The sequence below is a fragment of the Chelonoidis abingdonii genome, chromosome 19, assembly GCF_003597395.2.
Source record: "Chelonoidis abingdonii isolate Lonesome George chromosome 19, CheloAbing_2.0, whole genome shotgun sequence".
Classification (NCBI taxonomy): domain Eukaryota; kingdom Metazoa; phylum Chordata; order Testudines; family Testudinidae; genus Chelonoidis; species Chelonoidis abingdonii.
Window position 1 is genome coordinate 2,521,560 of NC_133787.1, and position 19,175 is coordinate 2,540,734.

At 48.1% G+C, this 19,175-nt stretch overlaps 1 protein-coding gene across 6 annotated transcripts in view; it reads left to right on the forward strand.

Moving 5' to 3' along the window:
• The window catches only part of VAC14 (VAC14 component of PIKFYVE complex), a 214,505-nt gene that overhangs the window by 4,816 nt on the left and 190,514 nt on the right, over nt 1-19,175 (forward strand). For 3 of the 6 annotated variants that reach the window (XR_004375754.2, XM_032795394.2, XM_032795396.2), the window contains exons 2-8: nt 7,088-7,621; nt 11,100-11,250; nt 12,721-12,888; nt 14,395-14,457; nt 15,686-15,793; nt 16,457-16,566; nt 17,825-17,931. Coding sequence is in view for 5 of the 6 variants with exons in the window: in XM_032795394.2 (XP_032651285.1) it covers nt 7,407-7,621; nt 11,100-11,250; nt 12,721-12,888; nt 14,395-14,457; nt 15,686-15,793; nt 16,457-16,566; nt 17,825-17,931 (922 nt within the window). In the remaining variant the exon portion in view is untranslated. Of the gene's footprint in view, nt 1-7,087; nt 7,622-9,425; nt 9,520-11,099; nt 11,251-12,720; nt 12,889-14,394; nt 14,458-15,685; nt 15,794-16,456; nt 16,567-17,824; nt 17,932-19,175 lie in introns of those variants that run through there. The other 3 variants (XM_075073743.1, XM_032795395.2, XM_075073744.1) reach the window with 2 other exon arrangements.

A 19,175-nucleotide genomic window follows, 5' to 3' on the forward strand; every position in this document is an offset into this window, starting at 1 on the left:
GCCCCAGCTTGGGCTCCCTCTCACACTGCACTGCTGTCACAAGCGGCAAAGTCCTCCAGTCTGCACGCTCACCAGCATACATATAGGCAGGTACACCCAGCTGGAGTTGCATCCAGGCTCTCTGACTAGCCTCTACATATGAAGGCTACAACTAAGGCAACTCTCAGCTCCACAAGTGCGCACCCCCTCTGGAGGATAAATCTAAAATTATACTGTCTTGTGCTGCACAGGGAAGTGTACATTGTAAGCTCCTAACATTTACCCCCTCCCTCAATGTAGAGAGGAATTTTTCAACAGCGTCTTGCCTCTAAGCCGAGATTCCCATACACTTCACTCCAACTCACTGGTTTAGATAAAACAAAAACAAGTTTATTAACTTGTTAACAAGTTTATTAACTAAAGATAGATTTTAAGTGCTTACCTAGCAAATAAACAAAAAATGCAAACTAAGCTTAATATGCTAAATAGATTGGATATGAATAGCAGATTCTCAACCTAAGAGATGATACAAGCAGGCTACAGATTCTTAAGGGGCAAGCTGTGCTTGCTTTAAGCTTGGAATCCCCAGGTGCTTCATTCACAGGCTAGAAATCCCTTTAGCCTGGGTCCAGAACTCCTCCCAATTCAGTCTTCGTTCCTCAGGCGTTTCCTGGAGTCTTCTTGTGTGGGGGAGTAGAACCACAAATGTCGTCACTCCCTGCCTTATATAGCATGTGGTGGGAACCCTTTGTTTCAGAGCTTGGTTCCAAGACTAGTCTTGGGTGTGGGGGGGAATAGTGACATCCCAAGATGGAGTCTAGAGATGTGGTCTCATCACATGTCCTTGTAGAGTCCTAGCAGCCATTACTTGGAGGCTGTCTGTAGCATTCACAGGAAGGCTCACCAAGTGGGAGATGAGCTTCTCCTATGGCATATTGTTTTCCTCATAGCCCATTGCCCTGAATAGGCCCTTCCTCATCCACTCTCTAGGCTGAAAGCATCTTGTCTAGTGGGTGTTACCCAGGTGTAACTACATTTGAAATACAGTTATGTAGTCAAAGTTCATAACTTCCGACACACACATGATACATGCATACAAATTAGATAATCATATTAGACAGTTCATAACTTTTCCAGTGACTCCTCCTATGACTTACCTTGCATAACATACATCATAATTATGCCATACTCATAATAATATCATTGTGAAGACTATGGGGTGCAGTGTCACAATGATTTATTTCCAATTCTTACAGGGTGGCTTTTTTCCTCTAACCATATCTCTTACTTTGTTTAGGCATTGTAGCATTTTTTTTTTTTTTTTTTTTTTTTTTGGTCCTTGTGGCTTTTTGTTTTTGTTTTGGTGGGAGGAGAGGTATATATTTAGTTTGAGCCTTTATTATGGTGTTTTTAAATAGTCTCTCAGCAGCTTGCAGACATTTCACCCTTGACTGTTCCTTTTAGCATCTGTTTAACTGGCTTCTTCATTTTTGTGTGGTTCCCCTTTTAGAAGGTTATGCTACAATGGTGGGTTTATTTGGCATTTCCTCCCCTACTAGAGTGTTAAGTTTACTTTATGGTTGCTATTGCTGAGTGGGTCAGCTACATTCATCTCTTAGCTCAGATCCTGTGTTACTCTTAGGACTAAATGGAGAATCACCTCAGCCCTTGTGGGTTCCAGGGCAAGTTGCTCTTAGAAGCAATCTGACTTTAATAGCTTCTGTTTAATATTCTCCAGAGATACTAGTGGAATGGAAAGAGTATTATCATCAGTGCAACATCTCTTTTTCCCCAAATATAGAAAAGAAATACTGAACACTTCTACCTTTTTTTGCATTATTATTGATGATTCCACCATTTCTGTCTAGTAATGGACCAATACATTGTCAGGATTCTTTGTCTTCCTAATATATTTTTAAAACTCCTTTTATTCTCTAACTCTGCTCACCAGAGATTTCTCCTTATGTTCCTTTTCTTCCCTTATCAATTTTCTACAGTTCCTAAATTCTGATTTATATTCATTACTATCAACTTCTCCTTTCCTGCATCTGATATGTATTATGTATACTGCTGCCTTCACTTGCCCTCAGATCCCAGTTGATTTTTAACCAGCACAGCCTTGTTCTTCCATGCAGTAAGGTGTTCTTCAAAGATCCCCAATGATCAGTTACATTTTTCTGATTAAATTCTTCCTCCCTGGTTATTTGTTCCATAATTGTGTTCAGCTCTTTCAAAGCCATATGTCAAAATTTTAGCCTTAAATCAAACTCCAAGAAGTTGTCAAGCAATATTTTTCTTAGTTTGCCTATCTGTAAACTTTGATTGTTGTTGTTGGAAATATTTTTTTGTTGGTTTGTGCATGCACCATGAGATCGATGTGTATCAACATTTATCGATAAAAATCAAATCCTTCCAAGCCTGGCTACAAACAAGCTCTGGGATCAAGTCTCTAATGTGCTGTGAGAGAAGCATGAAAAAGTGGATATAGGGAATGTAGGCCATGGAAAATGATGCTTGGTAGTGCTACCACTCCCTCTGCTTGTTATGATGCTGATCCTTCTAAGCAGCTGACTCGGTTAGTGAAAGCAACTCCCCTAGGCCTGGTCTATGCTAGGGGACGGGGCTGATGCAAAATACGCAGCTTCAGCTGCATGAATAGCGTAGCTGAAGTCAAAGTATCTTATTTCCACTTACCTCTCTTCCTCACGGCGCTGGATCGATGGCCGCGGCTCCCCTTGTCGACTCCACTACCGCCGCTCGCTCTGGTGAAGTTCCAGAGTTGACAGGAGCGCGTTTGGAGATCGATATATCGTGTCTAGATGAGATGCAATATATCGATCCCCGATAAACCAATCGCTACCTGCTGATCCGGCAGGTAGTGTAGACATACCTCTTGTTTCTCAGATAGGAAATGCAGACTTCATGCTGGGTGTAAGCTACAAACATGAAGCTTGTGTCTGAAAGCTGTCTTTTCACCAAGGCCATGTCTGTTGAGTGGCTGAGAAATCTTTATGGTCCCATCTTTTGAGAGGAAGGATTACACATTTTGTTTAGTCTCGGTTAAAATCTTCATTACTTACGGTTATCTCTCTGACTGCAGCCAAACTCCAGACCCTGTCCTATAGTTCTGCTTTTCTGCTGTCTACTGAATATCCCCTACGAAAATTGCTATTGAAGGTAATCTATGACAAGATACTGGGAGATTGTAACTAAGAAGCTGGCAGCATTCTCCCAGAAATGTAAACAAACTTACTTGTCTATGATTGGCTGAACCAGAAGTTGGAGTGAGTGGGCTTGTAGGCTCTAAAGTTTTACATTGTTTTGTTTTTGAGTGTAGTTACATAAGAATGAAACTTAGAAATGTAGATTTTTTTCACAATAAAGAGATTGCATTATGGTAGTTGTGTGAGGTGAATTGACAAATACTCTTTTGTTTTATCATTTTTACAGTGCAAATATTTGTAATAAAAATAATATAAAGTGAGCCCAGTCCACTTTGTATTCTGTGTTGTATTTGAAATCAATATATTTGAAAAGTAGAAAAACACCCAAAATATTTAAATAAATGGTATTCTGTTATTGTTTAACAGTGCGATTAATTGTGAAGCTTTAAATTCATCCAAAATATGCTAGCCAGAAGCTGGTCCGTAATCTGGAACCCTCAAGCATGGTCGGGAGACACCTGTCTGGTGGGTATTCCAGCAAGGCGGAGGTTTATGTGTTGGTATCACACTTGTGTTGCTGCTGATGGGTTGTTTGTCCACCTCTTTCATCTCTCTCTCTCTGGCTAGTAGATTTAGAACGGTGGTCAGTACAGTACAACCTCAGTTACGAACAGCTCAGAGATGGTTCATGACTCTGAAATGTTCGTTACTCTGAAGAAAACATTACGGTTGTTCTTTCAAAAGTTTCCAACTGAACATTGACTTACAGCTTTGAAACTTTACTGTGTTGAAGAAAAATGCCTTTCTCCTTTTTTAGTAGTTTATGTTTAACACAGTACTGTACTGTAGATTTTTGGGTTTTTGTTGTCTCTGCTGCTGCCTGATTGGCTACTTCCAGTTCCAAATGAGGTGTGTGGTTGACTGGTCAGTTTGTAACTCTGGTGTTCATAACTCTGAGGTTCTTCTGTAGCTGTCAAACTCTGGATAAGGGAAGACACACTTTGGGCTTGTCTACGTGGGGAAACCCAGGAAAGTTAAGGGAAATTAAGTAGAATTGTGAAGTTAGTGTGTACGAAGCCCCTGTGTGGATGCTCTCATTCAGGAGGAAAGTGGCCTTCTTTCAAAGGGGTTAAGGCCTGATCTACACCTAAAATTTGTAGGTTGCACTGGCAGTGTCACTCAGGGGTGTGAAAAATTCACAACTCTGAGGTATAGTTAAGCCCTGATGTAGATACCACTAGGTCAAAGGGAGAATTCTTCTCTTGTCCTAGAGGGGATGGATTGACTACAGCAGCGGAGAAACCCCTTCTGTTGCGGTAGTGGGTGTCTACAGTACAGCCAGGGGTGGCTCCAGGCATGAGCAGGCCAAGCGCGTGCTTGGGGCGGCAAACCGGGGGGGGGCACTCTGCTGATTGCTGCAAGGGCGGCAGGCAGGCTGCCTTCAGCGGCATGCCTGTGGAGGGTCCACTGGTCCCACGGCTTCTTCGGACCTCCTGCAGGCTGCCGTGCTTGGGGCGGCAAAATGCCTAGAGCCGCCTCTGAGTACAGCACAACAGTGACACAGCTGCAGTGCAAACATACCTAACTTAAAACTGAGGGAGAACATCCACACAGAGTCTTAGTGCATTTAATTTGTCTGAACTGTCCCAAGACTCCCCATATAGAAAAGCTTTTAGATCTGCCCCTTGCCCCCATAAATTCTTTCTGGTTATTAAATCCAAATGGAAAAACACTTACTCTGGCTGGGTGGTCTCATGCTGCTTGAGCCACAAACAGCCCTCTCCCTCGTTATAGATGTAGTTACTGCATTACCCTACAGAATGGGAAGCTTTTGATTTAAAAAGGCAATTTCTAAGTGGAATTCCTCATTTACACCCTGTGGGAAGCTCTTCTCTTCTCTTCGTGTGAGTGTCCAGGGTGTCCCTGAATGGAAAGAGGGCAGCTTCACGAGACCAGAGCTAATGTTAATCCTGCTCAAAACAAACCAAATGCATGACCCTATTAGGTGACTCTTCTCCTGGGATCACAGAATGTTCAGCAGCAACTTATCAGTGCTTTGTGCATTCACAGAGCAGCTGCATATGGTAAAGCATCACTTCTGGGCTTGATAAATAAGCACTCTTTGGTGGGATTGCATAGACCAGTGGGTACAGAACTTGCGGATGCGTAAAGCAACTTTCATAGATCTGTGTGCTGAGCTGGCCCCTGACCTATGGCGCAAGGACACCAGATTGAAAGCAGCCCTTCCGGTAGAGAAGCGTGTTGCAATCGTTGTGTGGAAGCTGGTGAATCCAGACTGCTACCAGTCAGTCGCAAGTCAATTTGGAGTAGGAAAGTCCACTGTTGGGGCATTATTACTCCAAGCGTGCAAGGCAATAAATCTCATCCTGCTGTGGAGGACCATGGCTCTGGGAAATGTGCATAAATAGTTGATGGCTTTACAGAGATTGCACACACGTTCCAATTTTAGCGCCAGACCACCTTGCCTCTGAATACATCGATAGGAAGGGATACTTCTCCATGGTGTTGCAGGCGCTTGTGGATCACTGGGGCGTTTCATGGACACCAGTGCAGGCTGGTCTGGAAAGGTGCATGACTCATGCATCTTCAGGAACTGGCCTGTACAGAAAGTTGCCAGTGGGGACGTTCCTTCCAGACCACAAGATCGCAGTGGGGGATACAGAAATGCCCATAGTAATCGCATGAGACCCGATTTACCCCTTGCAGCCCTAGCTCATGAAACTTTACACAGGACACCTGGACAGCAGCAAGAAGCGTTTTAACTACAGGCTGAGCAGGTGCCGCATGGTAGTCGAATGTGCCTTTGGCTGTTTGAAAGCTTGCTGGAGGTGTCTCAGTGGCAGGCTAGACCTTACCTAGGATAATATTCCTGTGGTCGTAGCTGCGTGCTGCACTCTGCATAATCTGTGTGAATCTAAGGGTGAAATGTTTGCTGAGGTGTGGAGCACTGAGGCAGAGCGCTTGGCTGCACATTTTGCACAGCCAGATGCTAGGGCTGTCAGAGGAGCCCAGAGGGCTGCTATTAACATCAGAGAGGCTTTGAGGAACCACTTGGAGAAGAAGGGGCAGTTACAAGTCTGCTTTGGAGTTGGTTCCCTGGTGCATCCATGTACAGTTTTGGGGCCCAAGATCCATGCAACACAAGGCTTTAGGAACCTGTTCCCGAGAGTGAATTGATTGCTATACGCTTTTGTAGAACACACAATAAAAACGCTGTACTATTAAATACCTTAACCTTTATTTATTGTTAAAAAGGGTAAAAACCTCACCAGTGTGTGTAGCTCCAGCTATCATTGTGCAAGCTGGGAGAGGGGGTGGAGTGATGGGGCAACTCGGGAGTGCTGTGAAGTGAAAAGGACTGTGTGGGCGTGGAAGGGGGTGGGATTGGCAAAGAATTGTGCTTCTGCTGCAGAGGCACTCGAACTCAGATCTGCTCAGTCTGCTGCTGTCTGAAACTTGAGCATCTCTGTCTGATCCTCCATAATCTTTATCATCCACTCTGTTGCTTGCCTAGCAAAAGCAGCATTCTCTCTTGTCCTGCCTTTCGGCTTCCCAGCACTTTCCATTGCCCGTCTATCTCTCATCACACTATATAACCTTGTGGAACATGTCGTCTTTGCTGCACTGGGGTTTTTTCTTGTCTGCCGCATCTGGTCTGTGGGAGTGTGTGGTGTGTTCTTCAAGGTCTGTGCTGAACAGAAGAGGGCTTGTTACATTCCAGCAAACGATTGAAACGATTTAGTATAAAGGGCATTTTGCTAGTAGAAATCACTTTCTCTCTGAGACTCTAGGCAGGCACACAGCTCTGTGAGCACCCCAGTCATGGTGAGTTTCAGGAGTAGGGGGAAGGTGATTGTGTGTCTTGGCTTGCAGGGCACCTTAGCAGGGATCTCATTCTAAAATTATCCCACACTTTTTCACAGGCCAACCTGCTGGCTGATATCTTGCTACTGACAGTGACCAGAGAAACCAGGGCTCAGCTGCTAAACGCTGGCGGCTTCCAGCCCAGTCTATATGCAGCTCAGCTATGTGGCGCTTTGGTCCCAGCTCCGGTGGTTGCTGAACGGCATGGAACAGTTTCCTACAATGGAGGAACTAACAAGGCTGCAATCCCTTGGAATCTGAGGCAGGGGATTAACAAGTACCTCTTGGAAACTTTCGAGAGCCTCTCTGGAGGATTCCCTGCAGGTCTCGATGTCCATTGACACCTTGCTTTGCCGTGCAGATTAGCTACACGCGGCAATGTCCAGCTCACAGAAAACACTACCTGCCTCCCACTTTTCGATTCCCTGCACAAACCACAGCAACTTACCCGCCTTCTCATCTGCTTCCTGCTCCCCGTTGAGCACATCTGGAGTGGAGAAAAGTTCCTGGCTGCCTGCCCCACTGGGTGACCCCGCTAGGAGCTCCACATCCTCTTCTAGCTCCACTTCTTCATCCACAATTTCAGCCTCCAGGTTACCCACTCTTTCTGCTCTATGCAAAGTATCCATGGGGCAATCGGCGATGGAAGTGGGGTCACCACCGAGGATAGCATTCAGCTCCTTATAAAAGCGGCAGGTCTTAGGTGCACTGCCGGAGCAATGGTTTGCCTCCTGCGCCTTGTGGCCTCGCCTTGCCTCCTGAGCAGTGCACTGCTGTGTGTCCCGATTGTAGCCCTTTTCTCAGAAGCCCCGAGAAATTTGCGCATATGTGTCCTGATTCCTACAGGTCACTCGCAGCTGCTACTGAACAGACTCCTCTCGCTATATACTGATCAGATCCAACAGCTCAGCGGTGGTCCAAGTGGGAGCGCGTTTCGTGCAATACCCAGCCATGCTCCCCTGGGAAGCTCCTCTGGAAAGCCAGCAAGCAGGAATGAGATTTAAAAATCCCCGGGGCTTGCAAGGAGGCAGGGCGGGTTGGCTGCAGGGCGGGTTGGCTGCAGGGCAGCGGAGTTCAAACCGCTGACCAGAGCGGTACCATGGGAATTGTGGGATACTTTCTGGAAAGGCAATAAAATCAGAAAAAGCCCTGTGGTGTCTATCCTGGCTGGCTGATGACAGTAAAAGAAGAGGAAAAGACAGGTCTCTCACAGAGGTGGACATTTTTTGTCACCAAATCTAGGCAGTTTTTCTGAAAAAAGTGACCTTGCAGTGTGTACGCTATCGCAGTTTTGTCACCAAAAGGCAATTTTTGGCCACAAAACTTGCCAGTGTTGACAAGCCCTGATATTTCTTTCTGTCCCTGCACTCATTACTGCTCCATCGGGTTGGCAGTGAGAGTAACGTGGTGTTATCCCTGTAGCCTGCACCAATGGTACTGGAGCAGGTGAGAATTCTACCACTGCACCACCAATGGTCCAACTGCTTGAACCTCTCTGTGCAGGTGCCTGAATCCTTGGCCTGGAGCCCTCCCCCAAGTCTACAGCATAATATCTATCCAGCTGCAGTGATGCAACCCCATCAGCAGCAGTGGAGGAGGGATGAGTATGAGATGGGTCTAATGAGAGGAAGAGGTTTCCCTTCCATTGATCTGGTGTCTACAGAATGCTGCTGCAGCTCTTTATGCAGATGTGTCATTGAGGATTTGGGTGACTGTTCAGTCACGTTCCACTGGGTTTTGGGTGTAGGAATATGTTGATCTAAATCCATTGTAGGCTAGTACAGTAACTGCATAAGCACAGCTTGGTAGTAGGTCCTGAAAAAGAGGGGATGAAAACTTTGTTCACTTTGCTCTAAAGAATTGAGGTTCTACTCATGGCTGTCCAGAGTGCAAGTCCTAAAATCTCTTTGGTTTCAAGTGTTGTTTTCATGGCAGGAAATTGAATAATTTGCAAATAGTGCCTTAAAAAAGAGAGGAGGTGTGAGGTGTTTTTATTTTTAAAGTTTATCCATGGTACACCTTGAATACTGTGAAATTCTGGTAGCCCCATCTCAAAAAAGTTATATTAGAAAAAGAGAAAATACTGAGAAGGGCAACAAAAATGATTAGGATGTGAAACAATTTCTGTATGCGGAGGGTTTGAATAGTCCCAGTCTTTTTAATCTGGAAAAGAGACGAATAAGGAGGGCTATGATAGTGGTCTGTAGAATCATGACTGGAGTGGAGAAAGTGAATAAGGAAGTGTTGTTTACCCCCTTCACATAACAGAAGAACCAGCAGTCGCCCAATGGCGGAGGCGCATCAGCAGCTGTACATGGCTCTTGCCTGCAGGCGTTGCCCGTCCCCCTCCCCCCCAGCTCTCATTGTCTGGGAACTGACCAATGGGTGTGCGGAGCCGGTGCTCGGGTAGCATGCTGAGCCCTGTGGCTCCCCGCCTAGGAGCTGGACCTGCTGCTGGCTGCTTCTGAGGCACAGCGCGGTGTCAGAACAGGTAGGGACTAGCCTGCCCCAGCCGGGCAGCACTGCCGCCAGGACTTTTAACGACCCAGTCTGCGGTGCTGACCAGAGCCGGCGCGACCCAGTGCCTGATATTCCACGACCCCAGACTAGGTCGCGACCTGCAGTTTGAAAACCACTGGGCTAGACAGACCATTGGTCTGATTCAAGATGGCTGTTCTTATGTATGCACTGACTGGGACTTGAACCTTGGCCTCCTGGGTGCCAGGGAGGAATTCTCCCAGTGAGCCACAGGTGTTCTGAACCGTTCTTCCATAAACTCTGCCATGTCCTCTTTCCTGTGCCAAAGACAATGGGTGCAGTAATATGAGTGACAAACGCTTATTTTTCTTTCCATGAGCTCTAATTGCATCACAGTTGCTGCCACGCCAGCAGTACTTTTGGTACAATAGGAATTGTAAGTGGAGCTGACTGAATCTACATTTGACTCTTAAAGGACTGGGGAGGTGTTGTGCTCTAAAATGGGACTGAACCCCTGCAGTCTGGCCAAAACTAAATTGCCTAAAATCCCACATGAGATCTTGGCCCAGTTTAAAATCCCCCTTGAACGTTTAATGCAAAGTCATCAAGGAGTTTGGGAGCTAGGAGGACGCTCACAGTGACATGCATTTGAATGCTCGTCCTAATCTCTTTCTGGGTCGTAACTCCCCCTCTCTGTGTTTTGTCAGTGCCACACGTGTTCCTCACTTTGTTGGGAGGAGGAGGGGTCCTTTTGCTGTTAGGAAGGCTTTGGGGAGTGGGTGTTAACTGTAGAAAGCAGGTATCAGAGGGGTAGCCATGTTAGTCTGGATCTGTAAAAGCAGCAGAGAATCCTGTGGCACCTTATAGACTAACAGACGTTTTGGAGCGTGAGCTTTCGTGGGTGAATACGCACTTCGTCAGATGTGTGTAGTGGAAATAAACCCAAAATTAATCCACTATATACATCTGACGAAGTGGGTATTCACCCACAAAAGCTCATGCTCCAAAACGTCTGTTAGTCTATAAGGTGCCACAGGATTCTCTGCTGCTTTTGTAGAAAACAGTTAATGCTTGTGTTGAGTCTTCTGGGTTTAAGGCTGCGTAGGCATTGGGCATCTTTAGGGAGCCTGCCCCAGCCCAGTGCACTGGGGGATTTTTGGGATAGTGGAAGGACTTGAAGAGGGGATGAGCCACTTGTCTTTAGTGGGGTTCCCCCCGAGGAAGTGAGTTCATGATGCTGTTTCCGGAGTCTGCCGTGGCAGAACGTGTGTCTGTCTCATGAAGTGATTGGACCAGTTCAAGGCAGGGCAGGGGTAAATGAAGGGGTAGGAGTGAGGAGCAGCCAGTTACTTGTTCATCTGTCCTGTTTTTAGTTGCTGGCTTTCGCTGGGGGGAGTGAGTTGAGGCTCCTTGTAATGAATCTTCCCGTCCTGTCCGTGTTTCCTGGGCTGAGGGAGTCTGGTAGCCAGTGCACAAGACTAAACCATGGCAAATGTCATTGGGGCTAGCATCTCATGCATTGTGGAAGCCAGGCCAAGATATTCTGTCATACAGAAGCTAAAGCTTCCTGTCCTCCCCTCTGTTCTCTGCTAGGTTGGTGCGAGAATTCGTGGCTCAGAACAACACAGCACAGATCAAGCATGTCATCCAGATCCTGTCACAAGAGTTTGCGCTCTCGCAGCACCCTCACAGCAGGAAAGGGGGGCTCATCGGCCTGGCAGCCTGCTCCATTGCTCTCGGGAAGGTAGGGGTCCCAGTTCTTTGATTTCGCCTGTCACTGTCGCATGTGAGCATCTGCTCCCTATGGTCTACAGGCTGCTGGAAAGTGCTCCTCTAGCTGTCTCCTTGATGTCAAGACCCTGCTCTGTGAGGTAGTGCTCACCGGTGCACGCAGGAAGGGGTGTGCATCCTAGCCCTGAGTTAGGCCCCGGCTGCTTAATGGAAACATTTAATTGTAATTGGCAAACTCCAGCTGCGGGGGAGAAAATGAAAAATTAACATTGGTGCTGGGCTGGGGAAGGTGGTGAACAGGCACGTGACAAGCCATGTCTAAGGTAACTGAGTTCTGTCCACCTCAGAAAAGGCAGCTGAAGTTACTCTGCTCATTGATGCTCAAGAGAAAAGCCATGAACTCCACCAAACGCTGGAGATGTCGGATCAGGTCTGGGAGCTTAATAGACCTTTCAGCATTGCCTGGGCTTTGGAAGATACCGAAGGGAAACAATCTTTTGTGTGAATTATATGCCAATGCCACGTGCTTATGACCAAACATAGCCCTGTACCACTCACTTCACAACATGGTAGCTTATTGCAGCATACGCAGGCCCTGAGCATAGCTAGAACAGAGGCCAGCCCCAGTCAGAGGCTTACCCAAACCACGTTGGGCTGCACAGACAGGGGTAAACTGTTGCATCAATTTACACTGCATCTTTCCATTGGACTTCAGAGTAAGACTTTAGGCTACTTTTAGTAGTCACTGAAATCCTAGTGCATACAAATAACATAATCATAACCAGCAAAACATAACCTTTTCATAGACACCACATTCAACAATCTTTGTACAGTATTTGCTGCAGATATATAACCGTGGTTGCAACAAGGATTCATATGGTCATATTCTAATCAGATAACGTCACACCATAGCTAAAGCAGGAGGGTCCGAGAGCTGGGGGTAGTAACGCATGCGGTCACATTTCCCTCTGAGGCCTAGTTTTGGTTACAAGCCTGGGCTAAGTGTACTCCCAAACACTGTCGCTATCAGGTTTCAGCCACGTGATCTCCTGTGATGGGACGAATGTGTTCTGAAGTCTCTGGTTTCAGGAATGGGATTATCACTGTTCCAAAGAAGTCTTAATGACCTGTTGTGTCTCCATGGATTCATCATAATGATGATCATGGTGTTATCAGGGAGCCAGAATGCAGTGATCTCCGTTCCTGTGCTGACACTTGCAGCACAAGGCCTGCAATCCTCTAGGGGCATTCAGAATACTAATCTGATAGCTCCCTGTGAATCTGGAGCCATGGCGAGATGGTTCAGGCTCGCTTGGTATGATCTGATGTACGAGCCAATGCGTGCGAAGGAGTTGATGCCTCATGGCACTGCCACCTGTGGTCATGTCCTGGTGCTCTGTAGTATGGTGTGCACTGCTAGAGGTCAGTCTGTTCCAACCCGAGTGGGGACTGGCCCTAACCCTCAGCCTTGTTCTGCCATCAGGATTCTGGGCTGTACCTGAAGGAGCTGATTGAGCCAGTGCTGACATGCTTTAACGATGCTGACAGCCGACTGCGGTACTATGCCTGCGAGGCCCTATATAATATCGTCAAGGTGGCCAGGGGCTCTGTCCTCCCACACTTCAACGTGCTGTTTGATGGCCTGAGTAAGGTAAGAAGCTTTTCCCCTGTGTCCGCCTTCCCTCCCCCACGAAGGTGCGGAGTGGGAGCCCTCACCTGTCACCCTACTAAAGGGGCCACCAGTGCAGATCCCTCCTGCTGAATGGCAGGGTGCAGGCTTTGGCTTTGGGGACACTCGTCCCTGCTGTTGTAGGAATATCTGCAGAAGGCTTAGGCTGCTACCCTCACCATGTCTGTCCCTTGCTCACTGTGGTTGCAAGAAGAGAGCTGAGCTGAAGATGCAGCCAGGAAGTGGTGGTCAGGCTTTTCAGATCAGGCTTAGTGTCTGTCCACCTTCTCTTGCCTGGGGCACACCTTCCACTCAAGGTGGTGTGAACCCAGCTCTGCCCCATGCAACCATCTCCCCAGTCATTTCCTGGAAACTCATTCAATTTCTAGTCTGAAAGGAAATTGCTGGCAAGCAATGAGGTTGATTTAACCTGTGCAAGTGTCAGGGATGTCTTCTCATGGCTAATGACCTTGGGCATTGCTAGGAACCCAGCACAAATACAGGAACTCCGCACTTAAAGTCGTCCTGGTTAACGTTGTTTTGATGTTAAGTTGCTGATCAGTTAGGGAACATGCTTGTTTAAAGTTGTGAAATGCTCCCTTCTAACATCTTTGGGAACTGCCTGTTTTGTCCACCGTTTGCAGGAGGAGCCGCCCCTTGCAGCTAGCTGGTGGGTGGTTGGAACTAGGGTGAACCAGCAGCCCCCCATCAGCTCCCCACTCCCCTAAGTTCTCTGTGCAGCAGCTGTCCCTCCCCGCACTGCCATGTGCTGTTCCTACCCTCTGCCTTGGAGCTGCTCCCAGAGACTCCTGCTTGCTATATGGGGGGAGGGGGAAAAAAGGGGCTAATGTCAGGGTGTCTCCCCCTCCCTCCCTCCTGCTCCTGCACCCCACTTACCCCATCTTCCATAGAGCAGAGGGGGGACACAATGGAGGGAGGGAACTTCTAGGCAGTAGCCACCATCTCAGGTCTCGGCAAGCTGATTTAATTGACAAGGCAGTGTACTTAAGCCTGAGGTCAGCTCCTTAAAGGGGAAATGCACATATTTTCTCTCTCACACAGGGTATGGGTCTCTGTCTCTCTCTGCCATGCTGTCCCCTCCTTCCATCTGAGCTGCCTTGTAGAGTGTGAGGCTACATCAACAGCAATGTGTTAACCCTTGAGGGCTCAGTCAATTGCTAGTTCATTTAGCAGTAAGGCATTCCTTGGGAAATATCCCACCCTCTGAAAAAAAAAAAATATATATATATATAATATTAAAAATAAAGAGAGTCTGATGAGAAAAATTTCCCTGGAACCTAACCCCCCCCATTTACATTAATTCTTATGGGGAAATTGGATTCTCTTAACATTGTTTTGCTTAAAGTCACATTTTTCAGGAACAGAACTACAACGTTAAATGAGGAGTTCCTGTACACTGGTGTGTGTGTGTCTCTCTCTCTCGAACTCTGGAGCCTGTGATGGCATTTGTGTTTTTGTAACTTGCAGCTTGCTGCTGATCCAGACCCAAATGTGAAAAGTGGCTCTGAACTACTGGACCGACTTCTCAAGGTAATTCCCATTTCCCTTCTTTTAGCTGACTCTCCTAGGGACCCATGTCAGAAGGCCCCGGGGTGGGACAGAGTTATACATTTCTTACATTTCCAGGAGGCTGTACCAGCGAATACCATCACAACTTCATCCTGTGGCTGTGGAAATTTCTCTTTCCTATTGGCTGCTGCTCTGGTGGAATGAGATTTTGCTTTGCTGGCCATCTCATTGCTAAGGCTGCATACGCATGATGTGTGACTGGGGGCGGGGAGGAGTTGCCTTGGACACAGCAATGGGTGAATGTTAATGAAAAGCTTATTGGAGTACCTATCCCTACCATGCTGCCCAAGGGGAAGGCTCCAGTGTGATCGGAAGGTTGTGTCTCCCTCACCAGGTACAGAGTGGGGTCTCTACCTTTTTTTGTCTCTTGTCCAGGTTCCTTGTTCAGGCAGGTGAGCTGAACTGCTCTGTCTGAAGAGCAGAAGTTGCTGTCTCTTGTAGGAGCCATTAATTTCATTTCCTGATCTATACACAGTGTGGTTCTTACCTGCCCAAACCTCCAAATGCTTCCTGCTCCTATTTCCTCTTCCTCACTCATCGGGTGGGCCCATGCCAGCCCAGCACTTGGCATGGTGCAGAGATCCCTGCTGGGGAGGTAGTAGAGGGTCACTGTGGGAGAGTCCAGCCCTGCTCACACTCCTGTCCACTGTCCCATCAGACTGGAGCAGAGGGATTCACTGTTGCAGGAGATTAGTCATAAAGTGTAGGTGAGCCCTAAAAAGGACTCGGGACACTTCTCGTTACATATCAGGGTGGTTCAATCACGTGCTGTGGGACATGAGCTGGTCAGTGCGTGAATCAAGGAAATCATCCCCCTCCACCCCCCCCCCCCCGCTTCCATGTTCAGGGTTGTGCATTGTGGGGAGTGAGTCTTCACCTGTTTCTGAAACCTCAGTACTGGCCACTGCCAGAGGGAGGATGCCTGATTCTCTGACCAGTTAGGACACACCCTGTGGCCCTTTGGGTCAGGGACCAATAGCTAAGAGTCATCGCCTGGGCCTATAATTGACTGGTTTGAGCCCCATCCTCTGTGGGTGACTTTTCACTTTCTAAAATATGTTCAGCCCCCAGCTCCCTAAAAATAGGAAGTGGCCAGCTGGTGCTTGCGCTGGTGCATAGGGTCTGAGCGCTGGGAGGAGGGTGAGTCTCACTGCTGCCCTAACGTCTGCCAATGGTGTTTGTTTCATAGGACATCGTGACTGAGAGTAACAAGTTTGACCTTGTGGGTTTCATCCCACTGCTGCGGGAGAGGATTTATTCCAACAACCAGTATGCCCGGCAGTTCATCATATCCTGGGTAAGTGCGTACGGCACAGCACTTGTGCCATCTGCTCCACTGCTGAAGCTCTAGCGAGGGGCGACATGGCTGTAGCCCAGGGCTGTCGAGCTCTTGTCCTGGCGAAAGCTATCCAACAGCGGTGGCTGCGCTGCAGCTGGGGTTCAGTGTGCCCATCATAGAGTCTAGGCACGTGTCCTGCACTAACTTAGCAGATGCAGATGCACATGCACGAGGTTCACTTGTCTTGTTCTCAAACTCACTTGCTCCTTAAAAGGTTGAATCACTTCTGGCTCATTTCCTGCAGTTGGCCATAGCTGTTGACTGATTAGCTCTTGACATTCCTGTTGCCATGGACTTCTAGAGTCCTAGAAGATAATGAAAACATGTAGCACATGCCTAACTTGCATAGCTCTTTTTACGTTCAAAGTAAGAGAGCAGACAACGCTTCCAGTGCCTGGAGGGAGGATCAGTATCCTCTGTTTTACAACTGGGGCAGGTGTCATGGGCATGGTGACAGCGCTGGGATGAGAACTGCCACGTTCCCTGGTACTTAGTCCATTGGCCAGCACTGCCTCTCGCAATGGAGAGTCCATTAGATCTGGGGTAGTTTGTTTATTTAGCTTCTAGTCTTCTCTGAAACTCACTAGGACTCTTGTCTTCCTTGCCCCTTCCCTGAGTTAGATCCTGGTGCTAGAGTCAGTGCCTGACATTAATCTCTTGGATTACCTCCCGGAGATCCTGGATGGGCTCTTCCAGATCCTGGGAGACAACAGCAAAGAGATCCGGAAGATGTGAGTTTGGGGGTGCGCGGAGCACTGGGTAAACACTTGTTGGGGGGCTGGTGGGAGACGTGCATATTTCCCTGCCTTGGGGCTGGGGTGAAATGCTGCTGTCTGCTCCATAGTCAGACTCTTCCACTGTCCACAAACCAGAGTTGTGTAACAAAGGCACAAAGGAGCATGCACTGCAAGGTGGAGCAAACTGGTTGTCTTAATAAATGGGCTGAAGTCTAGGCCAGCATCATGCTGCTGTTTCCAGCTCACTCTGGCCAGAATTGACTGTGGAGCAGCAGTTCCCCAATTTTTTGCTGGCATGACCCCATTTTAATGAACAATTTCCTTCCAGGATGCCAGACAGGATGGAGGGTGGGATTTGGAAGAGCAAAATGGTGCCCTCAGTACACCATGACCGTGCAAGCACCATACGTGCGAAGTCATGCTGTGCAGGGCAAAATGATTCTCAGACTTTTGCATTGGTGACCCCTTTCACCGAACCAGTCTGAGTGTGACCCCCCTCTTATAAATTTAAAACGCTTCTTTTTTTAATATTTAACGCTATTACAAAATGCTGGAGGTGAAGCAGGGTTGGGGGAGTCTGATAGCTCATGACTCCCCCCACATAATAACCACGTGACCCCCTGAGGGGTCACGACCCCAGTTTCAGAACCCCCGATATAGAGCATGGTTCTCCTGCTGCTCTGATCCAGGCAGAGATGGTGTCTGAGTGGCAAAGTGCTGACTACTGGGTCAGTGAGGCAGCAGCTCTCCATGGGTTTGTCTTCACTGCAGAGTTAGCTTGAGGTGTAACTAGAGTAACCAGCTCCTGTCCCCACACACACATCTCTACCTCGAGCTCAGGAGTGCTGTAAACTCAAGCTAGCTGGCCTGGCACGGGACGTGGGTTGAAGGCTAAGTGCTGCTGATGCTCAAGCTCAGTAATGCGGTGGGGACGCAGCTGTTCTGTGCAGCTAACAGTCGGCGCAGCCAGTGTTGTTTTGTAGTGTGGCTGGGCTAACTCAAGGGGAGTTAAGCTTAGTGTGGATAACTCAGACATGTGACCGGTGATGGAAACGCTCAAGCCCCCTGTTAGGACGAGTGTTGACCAGCCTAGCTGGTGGCAGAAGATAGCTGCAGTGAGTCTGTGCATGTAACTGGTGATGACCTCGCTCTTGGTGTCAATTCATATGTACCCAGGAAGGTTGGTGTGTGTTTCCCTGTGCTATGCAGGCTAAGAATGAATCTCTTAACTGGCTGTCCTACTGCCCTGCAGGTGTGAGGTGGCCCTTGGGGAGTTCCTTAAAGAGATCAAGAAGAATCCTTCCAGCGTCAAGTTTGCAGAAATGGCTAATATTCTAGTGATTCACTGTCAGGCTTCTGGTGAGTGCAAAGCCCAGCATGCTGGATGGCAGCCACAGTCTCTGCGACTTTGATCAAAACCTTTGATTCAGGACTGAAGTCTGTTAATGGTGTAGACGGCACAGTTCTCCTCGACAGCTCCCCACCGCCCAGGGAAAACAGGCTACAGTCCCAGCACCAGCAAACACTTGTTTTGGATCACGGTTCGCTCATGGCTGAACCAGCACCAGGCCTTGGACAGGGGTTGTTTTTTCAAAGGGAGGATGAGCTGCCTTGGGTTGGGCTCTGAAAATCCTGTTCTGGGGAACTTCCCGCCATGGAATATACTTGGAAAGCTTTTTGATTCGGGCTGGCGGAGAGTTGCACTCTTGGCTGAAGCGTGGGATCCGTGTGTTAGAGTTCAGTAAGCCAGGCTCCATACACAGTTAGTGTCTGTTCACCTACCAGCATGGTCTGGAATTAGAAATGTTAGGGGGTGGGATTCACAAGCGCTCACCACTGTCCCCACCCCCTCCCATGGAACCAGGGGCACTGTGTGAAACCATCAGGGAGTGCCTTGGCAGGTCACTGTTCAGGCTGATTCACCACTGTAGCCTGTAAGCTTCTCCGCCGGTAAAATGGAGCAGGATGCTGTTTCTATAGCCCGTTCTGCCTGAGTGTCAAGTGTTGTATTGTGACAGTAGCAGGGGCTTTGCCCCGACACCGGGATCCCTCAGTAATGATGATCCAAATGTCACGGCTCAGCAGGGCAGCTTGGACCAGTGACATTAGAGTGACCGGAGACCTTGCAGCAAATCCAGGCCCTGGTTTGTCCCATGCTGCGAGAGTGCGAAAAAACATTTCCCCAAGCACAGGATTCTGCTAAGATGCCTTGGCTCAAACAGGTTCCTCTTGACTTAATTAGATGAAAAGACCTTGGAGCTGCCCATGTGAAACCCTGCTGGAAGGCGGGCTCAGGCAGTGGCCAGAGGGCTAGAAGCATAGCCAGCAAGTCTGGGTCTCTGGGCATGCTGCTGTGCCCCAGGGCCTTTAATGGTGTCACCCCTGTGAAGTACTGCTTGCATTACATTGCTGATCCATTGCACTGGAAACATGGCCCTCCAACCAGCAGTGCCTAAAGTGCCCCAATCTAGACAGCCCTTAATGGGATGTGCAGGCACTGAGCACCAAAGACACTTATTTAGAGATTTAGGCAGTAGCGTGTCGTCTGTGTGCACCGCCTGCATTGCATGCTCCAGAATTCAATGCCACAAGAACGCAGAAGC